This window comes from Protopterus annectens, chromosome 11.part0, assembly GCF_019279795.1.
Source record: "Protopterus annectens isolate FY-2018-M chromosome 11.part0, PAN1.0, whole genome shotgun sequence".
NCBI lineage: Eukaryota > Metazoa > Chordata > Ceratodontiformes > Protopteridae > Protopterus > Protopterus annectens.
Window position 1 is genome coordinate 96,648,577 of NC_056745.1, and position 20,000 is coordinate 96,668,576.

Sequence of the window (20,000 nt, forward strand, 5' to 3'; positions counted from 1 at the left end):
TGCCATAGTACAAATATACAATGATAGATTTTAATAAACTTTATGGTGTCACTCCAAGGGGATCCAATATCTGTCAATATAGGATGACATGGGCAACAGATCATGTTGGTTTGCCAAGGATGAGCTGCACCTGTACCCCTCAGGTTTTTGGATATTGGCTAAAACTTTATCCATCCCCTTAGAGCCTTTGTTTAGCCAACGTCAAAAGGCAAAACTACTAACATAGTGAAAAAGTCTCCAAGCAACATTAAAGTTCTATTGCTTAATGCTAGGAGCCTAAACGAAAAGCTCCACATGCATGAAGCCCTCCTCACTCTGGAGAATGCAGATATCTGTGCCATGACTGAGACTTGGTTTAAAATCAGAGAAAGTACTCTGACAATGCAAGGCTACATAGCATCCCATGCATTTAGGCCAACAACAGCACAGACTGGGGCCAAAGGTGAAGATGTCTCTACCTACATTAGCAACAAACATATCTCCAATTGGTTAAACAGAATGATGCCGTGGAGTTCATCCATGTGCAATTCACCATAGATAAGGTCCCTCACTATATCATGGCTAGCTACAGGTCATCATTTATGCCCCTAGAGTCTCATGACTCTTACCTAAGCCTACTACAGGCACTCACCATCCAACTGAACACCGTATTAATGGGTAACTAACTACCCCTCTACATACTAGGGTGCTTACACTGCCTCAAACTCACAGGAACAATGCTTCCTGGGCTTTATTAACACAAACACCCTGGAACAGATAGTGCACACCCCAACCACATTATCAAATGTACTGGATCTGGTACTTACCATCATGGGAGAGTTTTGCACCTTCACCTGTGTCACATTCTCACTAGTGAGCTCAGATCACAAAGCTTTCTCCTTTGAAATAAAAATCAACCCCCAAAAACACAGCTAAACCAAAAATAGTTAGGAACTATTCTAAGGAAAACTACATCCAGTTAAGTGACAGTTTCACAAAATTCACGACTCCCTCTAACTTTGAGACCATGAGACCACAGCTACCTATGCAGAATTATTCACACAGTCTCTATACAAACATGACTGCATACAGGCTGCTGTACCTACCAGAAGTATATCAAAACAAACCCCACTGGTGGAATCCTCAACTAAATAGGGTATATAATGAAAGGACTAAACTCATGGTCAAAGTCAGGAAGACCAACTCCCTTAAAGACAACTGATGTTTTATAGAACTAAGCAAAAAAAATAACAGGTCTAATTAAGTCCAGAAAGGCCAGCTATTTATTTATTTATTTATTATTTTACATTTGTTTACCGAGAAAGTCTGACTGGACAAAAATGCCCTTTTTCAGTGGAGGCCCATAGAGAAAAGCTCCACATTTATAAATAAGAGTATGATACATATTATGAGGTTAGAATATACTTGCAGGCTAAGGAAAATGACAAGGCCTGCTTCAGCTATGTCTGGAACCTTAAAAGTAACCCACAGCAGTGTGCTGAACTAGTGGTGAAGGGTACCACCTTCACCGATCAGGGTGACATAGCAAATCTACTGGATAATAAATACAGCTCAAATACCAGCCCCCCCCAGCTCTACCAGGTGAAATCCTCTCCAGCATACTACTGCTGACAATAATCAGGGAACAGATGCTGTCAGCAGTCACTAAAGCCAAGGACACCACCTCCACGGGTCCTGACAATGTCCCTGTTTGAGTACTGTACAGTCCAAAACATGACTTGTCAGGACCATTAGATGACCAAGTGAATGGAGGATCACAGCAGTCATCCCCCCACAAGTGCAGACCATCAACCAATCCAGGGAACTACAGACCCATCAGTCTTACAAGTCTAATATACAAAGCCATGTCAAAAATTATCATGGAAATGATAAACAGAGACATTGACAAACTAAAGACATTGAACCCACCCCAATTTGGTTTTGTTAGGGGAAGGTTATGTGTGCTTCACCTCACAGACTTTCTTGAGAGAGTCAACAAGGCAATAGATGAGGGTAAAACACTGCATACTGCATATCTTACCTAGCCAAGACATTCAATACAAAACCCCACTCAGCCATTGTTGGTAAGCTCTTTCAGCTAGGCATAAATCCCTGTATAACTTGCTACTTTGCAGGCTGGTTCAGAGACAAGACCAAGAAGTCAGGAAAAGTGAGACCAACTTCACTAAGTGACTGGTCATCAGTGGAGCACCCCAGGACTCCATGCTGGGCCCACTCCCATTTGCCATCTACTTCTCTGAGGTCAAGGCTAAAATTCAAGGCATGTGGCTCACCATGTTCACAGATGTCTGTAAATTGAGTACTATTTTAAATTTCCCCCAATAGCCCAACAGCTTTCAAGAGGGTTTAACACAGACAAATGACTGGTGCCAAAATCATGGCCTAAAACTCAGTGCCAAAAATGCATTATAATGCCTTTGGAAAACTGTCATAGGTATTATAATGCCTTTGGGAAACAGTCAACCCAAGTTAAGTACTCTATCAATAAAACACTAATAAGAGTTGACCCATTAGTAAGGAAGTTGGGAACATATGTAGACAGCAATCTGGTCTTTGATGAACATGTAGCTAAGACAGTAAGGAAAAACATGCCATGTTGCCCAACTTATAGGTGAGGGCAAGGCATCCAGGTCCAAGGAAATTATAGGACCACTGTACTCAACCCATATTAGACCTTTCATTAAATATAATGCCTCTTGTGGCATGTATCTAAACAGACACTTGCAACAGTTGGATAGTTCACAAAGGTTTTTCACCAGGAGAATTCAGAGCACAAGCACCCTGTCCTACACTGATCACCTAAAGGCTCTGTCTCTGTATTCAGTCCCCTAGAGGCTGCTGAGAAGAGGTCTTTGCCTGGCTAACAGGGTTTCCTCAGACCCAGCCCTGATGGAACTGTTGGACATGTGCAAAATAAACAGTATCAGAAACACTAGATCCAGGGATCTGAGCTTCACTTGTGACATAAACAGAACATGTTTGAGAGACAGATATGTGTCCCAAAAGATCTCCACACTATGGAATAGACTCCCTATCCATGTAAAACAGAGTTCATCCTAGATGCTAATCAAACAAAACCTTGACAATTGGATAGGAAATCTTACATTTAGCCCTGGTCTGGTCATCAATAAGAAAAGTATTATCCTAACACCCCCACAAATCCTTAGTTACCTCCTTATTAACATGTTCCCCCCAATAGAAGCCCATAGAAGGAAAGACATCCCTGATCAGTATCAGCAAGAAACTATGATCCCTCATTAAATCATCCAAGGCTAGCTTCGAAAGAAAAATTGCCAAGGACTCCAAAGATAACCACAAAGTGTTCTTTAGCTATGTCAAGAACCTAAGTGGAAACTCTCAGATCTGCTCTGAGTTGGTGCAGAATGGCACAAAATACACTGAACCAACTGATATTGCCAACATTTTGGCAGACAGGTTCAGTGCAAACTTCACACCCCTCTCACCCCCTAAATGTCCCATAACTACACCAGAAGAATGTAAGGCTCCAGCAATCACTGACACACAGGTTAAAACAGCCCTGTCCAAAGCCAAAAACGCAGCCTCAATGGGACTGGATGGTGTCCCAGGCTGTGTCTTACAAGAGCTCCAAAATGAACTAACCCCTCACCTAAACACACTGTTCAAACTCAGCCTCTCTGCAGGCTATGTACCTACACGAGCTCAAAGATGAACTAACCCCTCACCTAAACACACTGTTTAAACACAGCCTCTCCACAGGCTATGTGCCCACAGAGTGGTGCACAGCAACAGTTATCCCACTCCACAAAGGTGGCGCCACAACAGACCCCGGGAACTATTGCCCTATAAGCCTAACTAGCCTAGTTTGCAAGGCTATGGAGCACATCATCATGGAACTCATTAACAGAGACATTGGGAACCAACAAACTATGAACCCCACCCAGTTTGGCTTTGTTAAGGGCAGATCATGCCTCCTAAACCTGGTGGACCTCTTTGAGACAATTACCAAGGCACTAGATGAGGGTAAGGAGGCCCACACGGCTGACCTAGACCTCACAAAGGTTTTTGACACCATTCCCCATTCTGGTATTATAGACAAACTCACCAGCCTGAACATTAACCCCTACATCACAAGATGGGTTGCAAATTGGCTCAGGGACAGAACCCACATGGTGAGAGTTGCAGACTCTAGGTCCAACTCTAAACCGGTTACAAGTGGCATCCCCCAGGGCTCAGTCCTAGGACCCCTCCTGTTCAGTTTATACTTCTCAGAGGTACAGGCAAGCACAGGAGGACTTTGGCTGACCAAGTTCACAGACGACTGCAAACTAGAGACCATAACTGATTCTCTGGCTGATACAGACACCCTCCAGAAGGGTCTCACTGAGACAGATACCTGGTGTCAAAATCATGGCCTCAAGCTGAATGTCAAAAAGTGCATAGTCATCCCCTTTGGAAAAAAACAAAGTACCCACAAACTACCACATAAGTGGTAGTCCCCTAAATACAGAAAAAGTAATAAGAGATCTGAGGACCCAAGCAGATAGCAATCTCTCCTTTGATAATCATATTGCCAAGGTGGTTAGAAAATCCTTCTACGTGGCCCACCTAATCTCAAAAGGGTTCTCATCCAGAAGAAAGGAGGTTATTGTGCCTCTCTACTTATCACTTATTAGACCCATTATAGAATACAATGCTCCATTTGGGATGTACCTTACAAGACACCTGCAACAGCTGGAAAGACCACAAAAGTACCTCACCAAGAGGATTACTGGCCTCAAACAGATGATCTATGCAGCCCGACTAAAGAAACTCTACCTGTACTTGGTTGCATACTGCTTATTCAGAGGTGATCTCTACTTGACACACAAGGCCATGTCCAACCCAGAATTGATGGATATGCTCCACCTAAAAAAAAACAAATCCCTGAGAGCCACACGCTCTAGGGATATAAACCTTATCACAACGATAAATAGGACGTGCTGGAGGGATAGATTCCTGACCCAGAGACTCCCCATGATTTGGAACAAGATTCCAATATACATCAGGCAGAGCCCCTCACTAGCACTCTTCAAGAGAAACCTTGACAGGTGGATGGGAAGCAGAAAATTTACCCCGGGGATCACTGCAGTGGCTCTGCTGGACAGAGGCGCAGGGAACTAATGGCTCTGCTGGTCAGGGAACTAATCTAAGAGGGTGGCAAAAGCCAACACACTCTGGCTAGGCTTATAAATGCCCTTGGGCAGATAGCCAAGTACTTACCTATGAACCTATGATATTCGTGACCCAAATGGTTTGGGGTGCATAGCTAGGCTTGCAAGGAAACCAGTGGTCATTAGCTTGGTAACAACCTATGAACATTTTATTTATGAATGTTAGGAGCAAAATCATTTCTAGTGTATTAGTGAACAAACAAAATGAGTGTTAAAATAGATACTGGATATAAAAAAGGCGACAGTTGTCACAGGGCTAGCAAAATGAAAATAAGTGATATGCAGAACATTACTCATGTCTGTAGATATTTCTTGCAGCCTCGATACACATTTGAAGTACATGGAATCATGGCATAAATCACTCAATTTGCTTTAAATGCTTAACAATATAGGTATGTACTCTGAAAGGCAGTAAATAGCTGCATAAACAGGTATAATATATTGGTCATGCCACAGTGCTGGGCAGGATTTAAATTACCATGTAGCAGTAATGAAATAAAACAGGTATGTAGGAGAGTGTGCCTGCACTAGATTTATTACTGCTTACTCCTCTTAGAGCATGAAGCAAAGAACAGCATGCTACTCTACACAGATACACGCATAGCAATGCATATGGGCACAAACATGTATACATGAGCACATGAGCACAAACATGTACACATGAGCACATGGGCACAAACATGTACAAATCAATAAAGTCACATCACCTAGATTACAGGGCATTATCCTAATAACTTCCTCTTAAAATTCTACATTAAAAAATAAATCAAATCACTCAAGGCTTGATCACTTATCTGTCACCCATGGTATTTTTGACAGTGGGAAGGTATTATATCAGCATTTAGTGTAGATCTGCTATGACTAGATCACTTTTTACTATTTAGTCAGATGTGTTCGTTGACTCCGGGCTCACGTCTGCTTTTTCAAAACTGCAAATGTTATATATTCTGCTTTAGAATGTTTTAATGCCTTTGCCTCAGGTAAAAGCATGGTTTGAGGTAAGGCACTATGAGTTTTCTTGGTCTTGACTTCAGTGATCCACACATTATGTCCAAATGAATGGAGATGCATGTCCCTTTTACAGTGTTTCTATTTAAGTAGTACCTGGATCTGTCTAATCAGGGAGTTCTGGCTCCATTAATAATGGAAGCTAAGGCACTAGGGTATAAGGGCTGGGCCATACACGTTAAACAAAGGTGATATTGTGTTAGCAAGAAGAGCTATGTAAGGATATTGTGCTTTTTAAAGAAGAGTTTTCACTGTATAGGTACTGCACTCAGATTACCTTTTGTCTCTGGTGAATTTTGATCTATTAATGATGTACTTAAAGCCATAGCTCTGTACAAACTGGATAAACTTTAGCCAAGAAAAATGAAGTTCAATTGCAGATAAAAGGATTTCCAGGATGTGCTACATAACAAATTTCAAGTCATGTGGCAATCTGTTCTGCAGTTTCCACAAACTGGGAAAATAGTCAATTTCAACATTCAATTATTATTGTCTTGAGTGATCATGTCTGCACATAGTTTCTGTTAAGGTCTCTCAGACATTGTACAAGGCATTAGTAATTCAGTAAGATAGTCTTAACTCTAGCTACTAGACTGTTTTTCTAGCATGACATTTATATCTCACAATTATCCGATGGCCCCCGTGATTTGTGTACATTTTACTGTCCATCACCATCCTGAATCTCTGCTGAATGGATGCTTGAGACAATGTACATGCAGCCAGAAAATGCTTGTCCAGAACAAGCCTGATAGTGTAACATTACCTTATGCTTTTGAGGCAGATTCTCTTTATCCTGACTAGGATGTAAGGCAGAGTTTTTTAGGCAATAAGCTTAGAGGTTTAAAGTCTGCTTCCCAAGAAAGATTCACATTTCAGTAGCCTTGTTTTTTCATCTTTCATACTGCACTGATAGTTCTTTTGTTTCTAATATTAGCTCCTTAGCTTTATGACATAAAATTTCTACCTCAGGTTTTGTTCACTTTCTACTTTTCCTGTGTTTAGTGTAATACCAGTTTACTAGCTGCCATTTAACATGATGTAGTCTGGGACCATGTTCAGAACTATGATTTTTTTTCTTTTTAGATGATATCATCTATGCGGCAAATGTCAACAGAGTCTACATAAGACCAATGACATTTGCTTCTGGAAATGTTATGAAATACAGGAAATCCTGAATTGTAGTTTGTTGAAGATATAGAGGACAAAATGGGATTACAATGTGCTAATGCATTTGTCAAACACTGGAATACACAAAAAAACTGTATTTCCATCAAGCTTGCTAAACACCTGTGTCTCAACCAGCATTTTAGTACCTGTTTCACACATGGTGGAATAAATGTTAGTCTATATATCAGTTAACTCAGTCTAAAGAAGTTGATAACTTCCCTTGGGAACTAACAAAAAGCACATGAAAACCTGTTTGTTGGCTCCCCCAATTTGATCATGAAATCCAGTCTCTAAATGATAATGATTTCTTCTTTAAATTTTGCAGTAACATTTTTGCAACTTATCTAGGCAGCCTGGAAGAATAAACTTAGGAATTTAGTTTCTTCTTGGCAGGACAGTGTTTGTGATAGAGGAAGGCATGGAAGTATTCACTGTTGGATGGTCCTGGCTGGACTAACTTGAGAAGTACTAATGGAGAACTTTAATTTTGGGACTGAGAGTGAAGCCTAGAAGTTTTGGAACTGAGAGGGAGTCTAAGACTCCAAGTCTGAGCTATGCAGAGCTTGACTTCTGATGCTGAGAGTAAGGCCTAGGAGAAAGGCCTAGCTTGTGGGAGCACATTCTGAATGCTGGAGTTTTAAGTGGAACCCAAGAAAGACGCTTACCTGTGTCCTAAGAGAAATTTATATGGACTGTTCTAAAGATTCTGTTTGTTTTGTAAAAGAAAGTGAGTTATTTCAGTTTTTGAGTGTTAAATCAACATGAATTTTGCATATGTCATACTTCCAGTATATTTATAAATCCTACAATACTCTATATCTCTTAACAGCAGCTTACCTTGCACTGCTGTTTTTATTGCTTCAAATACATTCTCATATTTTATAATATTAAGTATTCTCACTCCAAAAGATCTTCAGACAACTAATTTTCATGTTTTTTGCGTAACAACATGCAAATTAATCTGTACACACTTTATAGCCACACCAAATGCAAAATTAAATTTTAGTTACACAAACAGCTATTTTTTAGGCTCCATGTCTGTTGCAATGCATTGCCATATGACTCTAATTTTCATATCCATTACCTTTACAACATGTCCAGCCTTTATTCCTCATTTGTTTCTTATTATTTGACGCATATTTTATTTTTCACACATTAGCCATTTTGGTGAATTCTTGCATCTCTGCACATTTCTATTGCTTTTAATGAGATCAGGTCTGATTCTCATATTAACCTGCCACTTATTTAATCCTTCCTTATATTACAAATTAGAGCAATGCTGCTTAGCACATTCTCTGTCTTTTTTTTTTATTTAAGTTAATGCTTCAAGCATCAGTTGTTTCTGAAGTGCCTTGCATTTTATAATCAATAAATGCCTAACTAACATAAACGTTACTTCTGGGTTTATACTATATATAGTTTTTTTCTGAAAGTGCTACTACTTTGATATTTTTCTCTTTAAGAAAAGAAGTCATCAAACACTTGTGTGACGTCTTCCCCAGTATGTTGCTGGACTTTTTCACTAATCCACTTGCAGTAAGGAACACACTGTTCCTGGATCCAAAGCTTCCAATTTTGCAATAAGTTTCCTTGAAATGCAAGAAATCCAGGAGGATACAGTTAAGCCCTCTTTCTGAGAATGATATATTTTTGTGGATATGAGCACAGAGTCTCTTAACAGCAAATATATTTCATCACTACAGAAGTTGTATTTCTTCAGTTTTAGCAGATATTTTATTACTCCTTGATACCATGTTATATCAGAAGGGTTAATAAATAAAATGTATAGAAAAAACTGATGTGGTCTAACCACCATGAGGTCTGCTTTCCAACCGATTTATCTTGAATGTCTGCACATCACATGCAAATCACTGTAGCTAGGTCATTAGTGTTACAGACTCGTATAACAGGACTTGTGACAAGCTATAATCCCACAACATTATTAAAAGCAATATCCCTTATCAAAACAAGAAATGTCTCAAAATGTTACAATGCATACATGAATCAATAGGTAACACTCACATGTATATGTATAGGGTTCATTGCAAAAGAAGTGGTATTACACATAGTTTGCAGGGGTGTTGGAGCACAATTGCTCACATTTGGGGTATCTGCAGAAATATTTTTATGTAAATACTTTTTATGTATCTAATGTAAATACTTTTCTGCATGCATTTAACTGTACATTTTATGGTTCACTTTTCAATGTTTGAATTATTTAGTCAATCATTTATCTAATCATATAATGACATTCATTGATTGAGTTTCCTCTCTTAACTCTACTGAGAGTACAAGAGATTCCCAGGTAAAGCAAAAATACTGAAAATACAGGAGGAAATTACTGGCCTCTAAGCTTTAAATAATAATGTTAACTTTCAAATCTGAAGGTGCAGATTCCAGAAATGTTCAATTTCTCTTCACTGGTAACTTGTATATTAAATTGTAAATGGGGAGACAGCACTGTGGTATATCAGAAAGGATTGCTGCCTCACAACACTTGATCTTGAAATTCAGTTTCCACCTGGGATACATTCATTTTGGAGTCTGTCCTTCCTGTGTTCATCTCTGTTTAAATAAAGTGGCCCAGTTTTCAATTACAAATGTTCAAATTCTCCAAGTGTGTGTGTGTGTGTGTGTGTGTGTGTGTGTGTGTGTGTGTGTGTGTGTGTGTGTGTATGTGTCCTGAGTTGGACCTCTCTCTTATCCAAAATAGATTTTTCTGACTGATGTCCATTGTCACTTGTAAGCTTTGGCTCTTTTACTGTGAAAATGATAAAATGGGAATATAGAAGTGAATGGATCAATTAGATAGTTAGGTATACAAAGGGACCTTCTACATGTTGAATATGTTTGAAAAGACCTATAATTCCCTAGCATTTATCATTCTTGACTATATAATTTTAATTTAGCTAAAACTTGAAAAGATACTTTTGCTTGTGACTATTCATACAATATTCTACAGAGTACAACGTAACTGTTTTTTCATATACAAACAGTCCATCTTACTGTAGGAAATTAGTGTAAAAATGCAGGTTTATGCCTGCTTAAAGCTTACAACATGTATGGTCGTATGGCCCAAAACGTCATCTCCTCGAACTCTAGCCTCTTCTTGACAAGCAGACTTGGTACACTTTCCACAGCACAGTCCTTCTTGCTTTGTGTACACATACCCCTAAAAGAAATAAAACAATGAAAAAACAAATAATTACATTTCCTTTTTTTAAAGTATTCAATTTTACTTGTCTTAATACTACCTATAAATGGATAATATAGTGCTGAAAAAGGCACACAACACACCTATATGCAGTGCTTTGTTTACAATAATTAGTTGAATGGGGCTTGAGAGAGGAAGAAAAGCTTTATTCTAACTAGCAGGTACAATATGCCATTGTACTTTCTCCAACTATTGTTATACCTACAGTTTTCATTTCTTAAGGTTAAAATGTTGTTATAGCAGACAATTTAGCAGACAGGTTATAGGAAATAGCTGAGAAGAATCCTACTGCAGCTGGCCAAGCTGGGTTATATCCTTAAAATATTTGGTTGCATACAACTCTTACATGAGGACGTTCAGACTATTTCTATGAATAGGTTTTTGTATTCATTGCATCATATCAGGTAAATAAAGAATGTATTATGATTTATAGTAGGTTCTGCTACCTTTGGTAAGCCAGTGTTCTGTTTCTTGCTTTCACTGGGCATTGTATTGTAATCTGAAACACTGGTGTGCAGCAACACATTGAAGGTCCTAACGTAAACCAACAGGAGTAGTGGGATTTAAATGTGAGCATTCAATGTTTGTGCATATGTGATTTACAAGAGGATTATTTTCAAGTTAGACATACCTATGCTGTCTGGCAAAACCAAACTGTTACATATGGCCTTCAACTGTTGGCAGATGCTCTTGGCACGTGACTACAATTAAAATAAATGAAAATAAATGGACAATGATATCACTCATGGGTCCAGACCGCAGAATAATGACTTTTAGAAATGAGCACGAGGGCTGAAGAAAATAGTCAGTCTGTAAACTTGTCGAGCTACTCTCTGTCATGCAGTATTCTGGATGTAACACAAAGTCATTATAATAGGATTGTAAGGCATAACACATGGCAACACCTCTGTTTCATCCTGGTTAAAGTACAGCCAATCCATGATGAAGTACTATAGTTTTGTGAATTACAGTAAATGACTAAATCATGCAGAGTTTGTTTCTTCACTCAAAGAGTATTCTATATTCAGCCAGACATCTTTCAACCAGCCTTCCTTTGTCATCTTTTCCTTGTATGTTACAATTTTATTGTTATGCCCTGCAGACCTACCCTGGGATTCAGAATGAATCACACTGTCAACATAAACTGTGCAGCCAAACAGGCCAGTTTACATGATCCTATAAAATGTGACTCAGAGACATGATTAATGCAATGCATAAAACCCCATTATCCGCTAAGCTACAGCTCTCAGAATCACAAGTAATTACTACCACCACCAATCAGCAGATTCCTATGCTAACTGCCATGAGCAGTCCATTCACCCATTTACTCATACACATACATACATACATATATACACAAACCTACAGTATTGATTGCCATACTACATCCTCCCCACTGCGACCACCCAGTTACACACACACACACACACACACACACACACACACACACACACACACACACACACACACACACACATATGCACATACAAACACACACACACACACACACACACACACATAAGCACACACACACACACACACACACACACATATGCACATACAAACACACACACATACACACACATATGCACATACAAACACACAGACACAGATATACACACACACACACACACACACACACACACACACACACACACACACACACATGCAGTAATCCATGGCCACTCAAACCCCTGTAGAGATGTACACATACTTTTGCACACATATACACACACTCACACCCCCCACCATCACCACTAACTCTTTGCAGCCATTTACCTGATTTTATATTTTATACAATCTCCCCACTGACTGTATTGGGCACATGCTGCATTTTGTACATGTTCTTTACCCCACTGGGACAGCACATGGCTAATTAGAATTAGCTGTTCTCTACAATGCCTCATTAGCATTTAGCATGGCCACAGAGACAGCCCACTACAGTGATTCTACCAACCATGTGGAATTGTGAAAGACGGCCTGTCTCTGAATTAGAATGGGAATGCATCAGAAAGTTTCCTCTCATGTTAGAGCTTTACCACTGAAGGTTACCCTTTCCTGAATCCCAGGGCAAGCTTTGGGGATGGACAGTGGAAGCTGAAGGAATGTAGATAAAGTGCCAGAACTACCATGATGTGCATTCTGATGCTGACCAAGCATTATGCAAACTTTAAAGGTCCTCAACACCAAGAATCAGCATGGCATATTATGCTTAGAGCCGATAGGGATCCAGGCCTGAATGAGTTTATTAACATCAAGGGCTTTCTCATGGCACAAAGGCCTTGATTGATTGTCTGATTTATGAGGTTTCACTAGTGATTCTTTTGTCATATGACTAATTTATTCATTGTATTTAAGTTCTTGGTCAAATTTCCAACATGCAGTCTGATAAAGTTCTGTATTTTAATAAAAGAATGAAAACGTTTATTTTCATATCAATCCTTTGTGTTCGGCTATGGTTTTGTGATTCTGTTTTCTGGTTTTTAGTTTACACTAGAAAAAAGTTATAGTTTGTAAGGCCAGACAGTCTTACTCAGTGATCCCCAAAGTGGCAATCAAAATGGGAGACTGATGATGTATTCTGTACTGTAGAATGATGTATAGTTTGTATTTAGATGCACCACGCAACCCCAATTATAATCAAACCAATGTGGCAAGTATAGTGTGGGTTTAAGAGCAGCAATTGTTAAATTTGAACACAATGTGTTGGTTTAAGATCAGCATTTGTTTACTTGGAAGGCAATGTGTTGGTTTAAGAGCAGCATTTGTTTAATTGTAAGACTGTGTCTCACGAAAATATAAATTCTTATCTTGCAAAACAATCCATAATGGTGGCTGCATAGGCTGGTGCAACCACAGGGGTAACTCCTAATCCAGCAGGGATCACTAGTAGCAGAGCAAGCACTACTGGAAGTAGCAAGCATACTCTTAAAAACTGCCAAACCGGTCATAGAACATTCCACCCAAAAGGAAAGGAGGAGTGAATATTATGGCAGGATCCCATGAAAGGATTAAGCTAATGTGTCTTCATTACTCAGCAATGAGGAAGAGAGAAATATAGCAGAAAAAGACAGAACCATGTAACATTAGTTTACGAATTTTCAGTTAAGCAGCACGGCAGTATTTTAGTTGGCTGACATGTTGCTTGTCAAGAGACACTGCAATGAGTATTACTTTTCAAATTATGCAACATTTAAATAATACTTCCATTGTTGAATGAAGCTGCTAAAACTAATGAAATTACCAATCTTTCAAGATTATGGTAATCTCACCATTTCTTGGCTCTAGACACTCCCCCCATCACAGCTTTCTAAGATCTATTCCCAAAACTCTCCCATTCTGAATTTAAGCTCACTGTTTTCAGTAGGAAACCATTGACAGTGTGGTTACTAACCATGCATCAGCAGTGATTTCTTCATTTTGGGAGATTTTTCCCAACTTTGTGTTTTGTGCAATTATGGAGTTGGTATTTACATGTTTGGGGGTGTAAAAACATTTATTTTTTACTTTCTTCTGCAGGTCAGATCTCAAATAATTTAATTTAATGGTATGATCCATCTGTGAGTTAAACCCCAGGGATTAATAGGTTTAGCAAATTTGCTGAAAAATAGAAAGATGTAGGGGAGGTTGCACTCCATAGAAACTAATTATATTTGGATGTCAGTGCTTTTTATTTTGGGGGCTAGCTATTAGGTATATGAGTAAATTGTATAGCTACACATACCTGATAATAGCATGCTAAAGATAAACAGAATGCTTGAATGTGAACTGTGACTCGCTAGCTGGATAGTCACATTACCAGCTTGAGGTGAGAGTAAGGTAAGGCAAGCCAACATCCTTGGGTGGTTTAAATTTTGTTTTGTAACTTACATTGTACCCCATCTCAACACCCCATGTCTACATGCACTGATGTCAATGCAGACCCATGTCTGCAAATAAGTTGCCTGTGATTATGCAGTTTGGACGATTTTAAATTAAAAAAGAGATTTTCTAAAAAGTGACAATGTTTAAGTCTTCTCTGCACTTGCAGTGTATTTCATGAGGATATGATAAAAGAACAATGCTAATGTTGCAATAGGGTAATTCAGGTAATATTATAAATGCCATAATTTATACATAGTCAAAATTCTATGATTCTGTTGACAATTGGCTTTAAAAATAATCTCAAGAAAAAAAATCAAAACACAACAAACAGATATGAGGAGAACAAACTTTGCCTTTGTTGACTGTCACAAAGATTTTTGAGAGGGGGGAGTCTTCTTACACACCCTGCATTTTTGCATGTTTCACATTAAATAGTCATATTCTGAAGCTGCCAAAAGATGAAGAAAGGAAAAAAGGTTATTTTTTCTGTATGCAAAACAAGTGTTTTTTATTGTCCCTGTCTGAGGAGTATTTTTTAACTTTCTTTCTGATGCAAGTCGACCATTTTTTCTCATTGAACTTTAGTTCGTATCACATTCAAGACAGATTGTGGAAAACTATATTTCTATACTTAGCAAAAGTCAATGTTAAATAAAGCATTAATTTGCTAAGGTATAAGAAAGCATCACACAGACTGTGTATATAATGTTCTAAACTTGTAGAATCCTAAAAACAAACAGTTTTTATACTGAATTTGGTGTTTTCATCTGACAATATATGCACCATGTAGCAGATTGAAATCAGGTAAAGGTTTAGAGAGAATGCAAATACAGTACAAAGAAAATATCACGCAAGAAAATATATTAGGAATGTAGTAAAATGAAACAGCAATGTAGTTAGATTCAGGGCCTACAGGGCCTTTCATATTATGATAAAGTACAAAGACAAGCCAGTTGCTAGTCAAATGAAATTCTAGTTTAGCGCCATAGTAACTTTATCTCACTGTTATTCTTGGCTATAGGATTAACTAAAGAAAACTGGTGCTAACAGTATCCTACAGAGGCTTATAAAACCTTAATAATAGGTGCTGGAGATGGATACCAGTGCAAGAACAGATGGCTACATGATCTTTACCTGCCTTATTAGGGAAAGTAAGCTTACCTCTAACCGATCTACTAAAAGTGAGATCGCCTGTCATAATTGTAATGCTTCATAATGATGCTGTCTGCTCTACTCGGGTGACATTACTTACACCAACTGAAACCTGATCCTTTTCAACATCACAATCCCCTCTTATAAAAAAACATTGACAAAAGGTTCTCTTTATGTTATGTTTCATGCCTAAAAACCTCACTGATGATTTTTTAAAACAGAGTTCTATGATAGGCACAAAAATGTATAAGATACACAAATTTAATAAGAATGTTTAGGCATTATTCAGGACTAAGGGAATTTTTCATGCTATTTATCCTTCAATAGCTGCTATCTGAGCTATTACGGCAACGCCACTTGTAATTTACATGCCAATGATTCTGCCTCAGTCTTATTTGAACATAGTTATATAAAATGCTGACAAAACCTAAAACAAAAGACTTAAATTGTTCCTTGGCTACTGCATACAGTATTCATCCTTTTAAACATCCTCTGTGGCTCTACAGGAGTTTATTTTGCAACTGGTTGTGTCATTTAATAAGGGTTAAAAAGGATACTTGTGATAATCTGTAAAATGAATTGTAGCTGATTTCTGCAAATTAGCTTTTAGAAGGTTACTTGTGATAATCTGTAAAATTAATTGCAGCTGATTTCTGTGACTTTGATAACTTTTAGAATTACAGTCTAAAGCAGCAAACTATTGCTTGAACTGTGGATCCTAGAATTTCAAACATATTGGTAAAATGATATTTAGAAAAGCTGGTAGGCTGTTTTAAAGTTGTTATGAAGAGTTATTCTATAGTTATCTTTAAATGTCTACACATTATATTTTCAGTACTGATTCATGAAGAGGTTGCCAAATGGAGAAGGCTAAACAAAAATGACAGCAAAACAACAGTGTAATTTGAGGCACGGGTTTTGTAGACAGAGTTGAAAAAACAATGGAAGCTGCCTCAGTCATGAGGTACAGTTACTAAACATATTGGGTGAGATCCCCAAAAGCTCTACACTACACTCCAAGTGTTGGAGTAATTAAAGGGATATGCTAGATGTGAAAGAGCATTTGCAGCTGTCTCTCTTTTCCAGGTATACAAGATGAGCGCTTAGATTTCTAGCTCAGTGTAACAATGCCCATGTGAGATATGTCTATGATTTGTAACACTGAGAATAAAGACAAAGGATGTATTAAAGTAAGACAGATTGGTTTGCTTACAAAATGTCTGTACACCTAAAATGAATAACCACAAACAGCATGTTTGTGTGTGTGTGTGTGTGTGTGTGTGTGTGTGTGTGTGTGTGTGTGTGTGTGTGCGTGTGTGTGTGTGTGTGCGTGTGTGTGTGTATACATAACTTTCAGACATATACACACATATATGTATGCACATAATGTAAGCAAAGCCAACAGGCCCTGCATTAGTGCATTAGATATAAATATGCATTGACAGTGTTAAAATTCACACGTGTGTGCACTGATTTTTACATCCCGGCAGAAAGCAGAGAGCTCACTTGATGCATGAAAAGCAGTGACAGTTGCAAATGCCCTTGGCAAATGTACTACACTCCTTTAATTATTTCTTAACATCAAAATTGAGCATAAGACTTTTTGATTCCTACCCAGTAAGGTAAAATATTCAAAAATCTGATGTTATAAGCCATAGAATTAAATATTTATAATGATACATTGCTGTTTTTTAATCTTAAACAACAGTGCTTAAAAAATTAACAGAATCTGAACACTCAGGTTCCTTTTAAGGTAATCCCATAATACAACCTCAGGTTAGGTTCAGTCTCTTTGCATCAGTTAAACAGCAAAGTCCACATTGTATAGTAAGTTACACAGTAGGAGACATAGTTAACTGTAATACAACACTGAGTCCTTGGGAAATAATATTAATTGCACATGTGAGAGGAATGATTTATAGTTTTAAAAATATCAGTACATATTTTGTAATATTGGCATGCAGCTGCCTGGGATCAGTGCCTAATCCAAATAAGAGAGTATTTATTTGATACTTTAATACCTTACATTTCAAGGATTACCATGCCTCCACTCATTAGTAAGATACAAAAACCTCACAAAATCTTCAGTATTTTACTATTACAACATTCACGTCATCCTAACTCTTTTGGCTATTTGCCCTTAGCATATATAGATGTCCATTAGAGTGACTAGGACAAAAGCAATGCAAGGCAGGATGCTGCATTCAGGTAGAACAAAGGCACACACTGCAGGAGTTACTACATTGGACTAAGTAATTACACACGCCTGCACTTCTGCAAGAAAAAGTATATTCAAATCACACAAAGAGGTTCATATAATTAAATCCTGAAGAAGGTACTGTAAGTAAACTATAGTGAACTGAACAACAGAAATGTATGTCAGTATCTTCATGACAATCATGTGCAATATTCAGATGTTATACATGCTTGCATGAAATATAAAGGACACTGCTCAGGCTTCCATTTAATCTAACACAAATAGATATTCAAATTATGGAAAGTCAGTATGATATAGTGACTGTACAGAGTATAAAGATTTCTATTATACCATGATCCCCCCAAAACGTGCACACTGATTGGCCAGCGTGCCCGTCGTAAATCGAGTTATACTAATGGAAAAAGGTCCGGTCGCCTGGACTTTTTTCCATTAGTATAACTCGGTTTTTTAAAACACTGTCTCGCTATGTTAAATGGGTTTAACATAGCGAGACAGCTTTAAAATAAGCAACAGAGATCTCCGTTGCTTATTTTAAAGCTGTCTCTATGTTAAACCCATTTAACTATAGGCAGTTTAAAAAAGCAACGGAGAAAGCAAGATCTCCTTTGCTTTTTTAGTGTTCGCTATGTTAAATGAGTTTAACATAGCGAGACAGTTTAAAATAAGCAATGGAGATGTCCGTTGCTTATTTTAAACTGTCTCGCTATATTAAACTCATTTAACATAGCGAACATAAAAAGCAACAGAGATCTTGCTTTCTCCGTTGCTCACAACTCTGATGTACTGCGCGGGCGCGGTACATCAGAACTGCCGGATGCCAGACATCTGCGGAAGGGCAGTAAACAGGCATTATACTATGCCATTATTTAAGAAAAGTAATAGTTTCTTTTCTTAAATAATGTCGTAGTATAATAGCAATAACCACTTCTGGGTGTGGGTAATGCTAAATTTACCCACGGTTGGCTTTGTTTGGTCCTCGGGCTTAGCCCTCGGGACCAAACCACGCCAACCGTGGTAATGCATTACCCAAGCGTGGTTATTGCTATAATACATGATTTGAAGCTTTGAATCAAATATTTGGAATGCTTTGGGTCATATGTATCTATGCCATAAGGAAGTCATCTTACAATGATAGTATACTATGTATTTGAAACTATATATATATATATATATATATATATATATATATATATATATATATATATATATATATATATATATATATATATATATATATATATATATATATAAAAATAAAATGCATTAGGTGATTTTCTTTTAAAATAAAGAGGATTGCAAGGCTATCCAGTGTTTCCTTAAGGATCAGTCCCTTGAAAATACCTGACTCAGTTGTGATAGATCAAAAACATTGTTTGCATGAGAGTGTTGTCTTCAGTTTTGGGGAGTTTCTACCTTCCATACTACTGTGCAGCTATGGAGTTGATAAACATAAATTCAGGGATAGTGTGAGATGGGCTTGTTCTCCAGGAAAAAAAATACTTTTTGATCTGTACCATTGGAGAGCAGATTATTGTGGTGCTTTGAATTGTGATTGCTAAAATGATTTTCCAAAGACTGAGTTTTGATCATACATAGTGAAAGTGAGTAACATAAATACATATATATATATATATATATATATATATATATATATATATATATATATATATATATACACACACACACACACACACACACACACACACACACACACACACACACACACACACACACACACACACAAACACACACACACATATATATTTATGACATCTGCAGTGCTACAAAGTTGCTGTGACTTTAGGGGAATTACCTTTACTAGGATTAGTGTTTGATGTGACTTTCTTCTGCAAACACCTCTGTAAACATTCTTGTTGAATGTATATCACATCTAATGCTTCTTAACTTACTCATCTTGAGTACATTAATGGTTTTGCTTATGCGTATGGTGAAGTATATAAAAAAACTAATTATTATTCAGATAATGTGCATGCTTATTGGATTGTAAATCTAGTCTTATTACCAGAGGACTAACAGTGCTTGAAATACAGAGCAAAAGCCATGAAGTCCTTCCAGGTGTAACTACTGAAGTCCTTGCAGGTGTAACTATTAAAAATAAAACTTACAACCATAATGTCCTCCACATTGGTAAGGGGAGAACAGAAGCTCAAAATATCAACAATTT

The 20,000-nt window shown here is 37.8% G+C and overlaps 1 protein-coding gene across 1 annotated transcript in view; it reads right to left on the reverse strand.

The window, feature by feature from the left end:
- VWF (von Willebrand factor) overlaps positions 1-20,000 on the reverse strand; it is a 749,192-nt gene that overhangs the window by 104,072 nt on the left and 625,120 nt on the right. Inside the window, exon 44 of the mRNA XM_044087471.1 lies at positions 10,423-10,539. Within this exon, the coding sequence (XP_043943406.1) occupies positions 10,423-10,539 (117 nt within the window). The remainder of the gene's footprint in view (positions 1-10,422; positions 10,540-20,000) is intronic.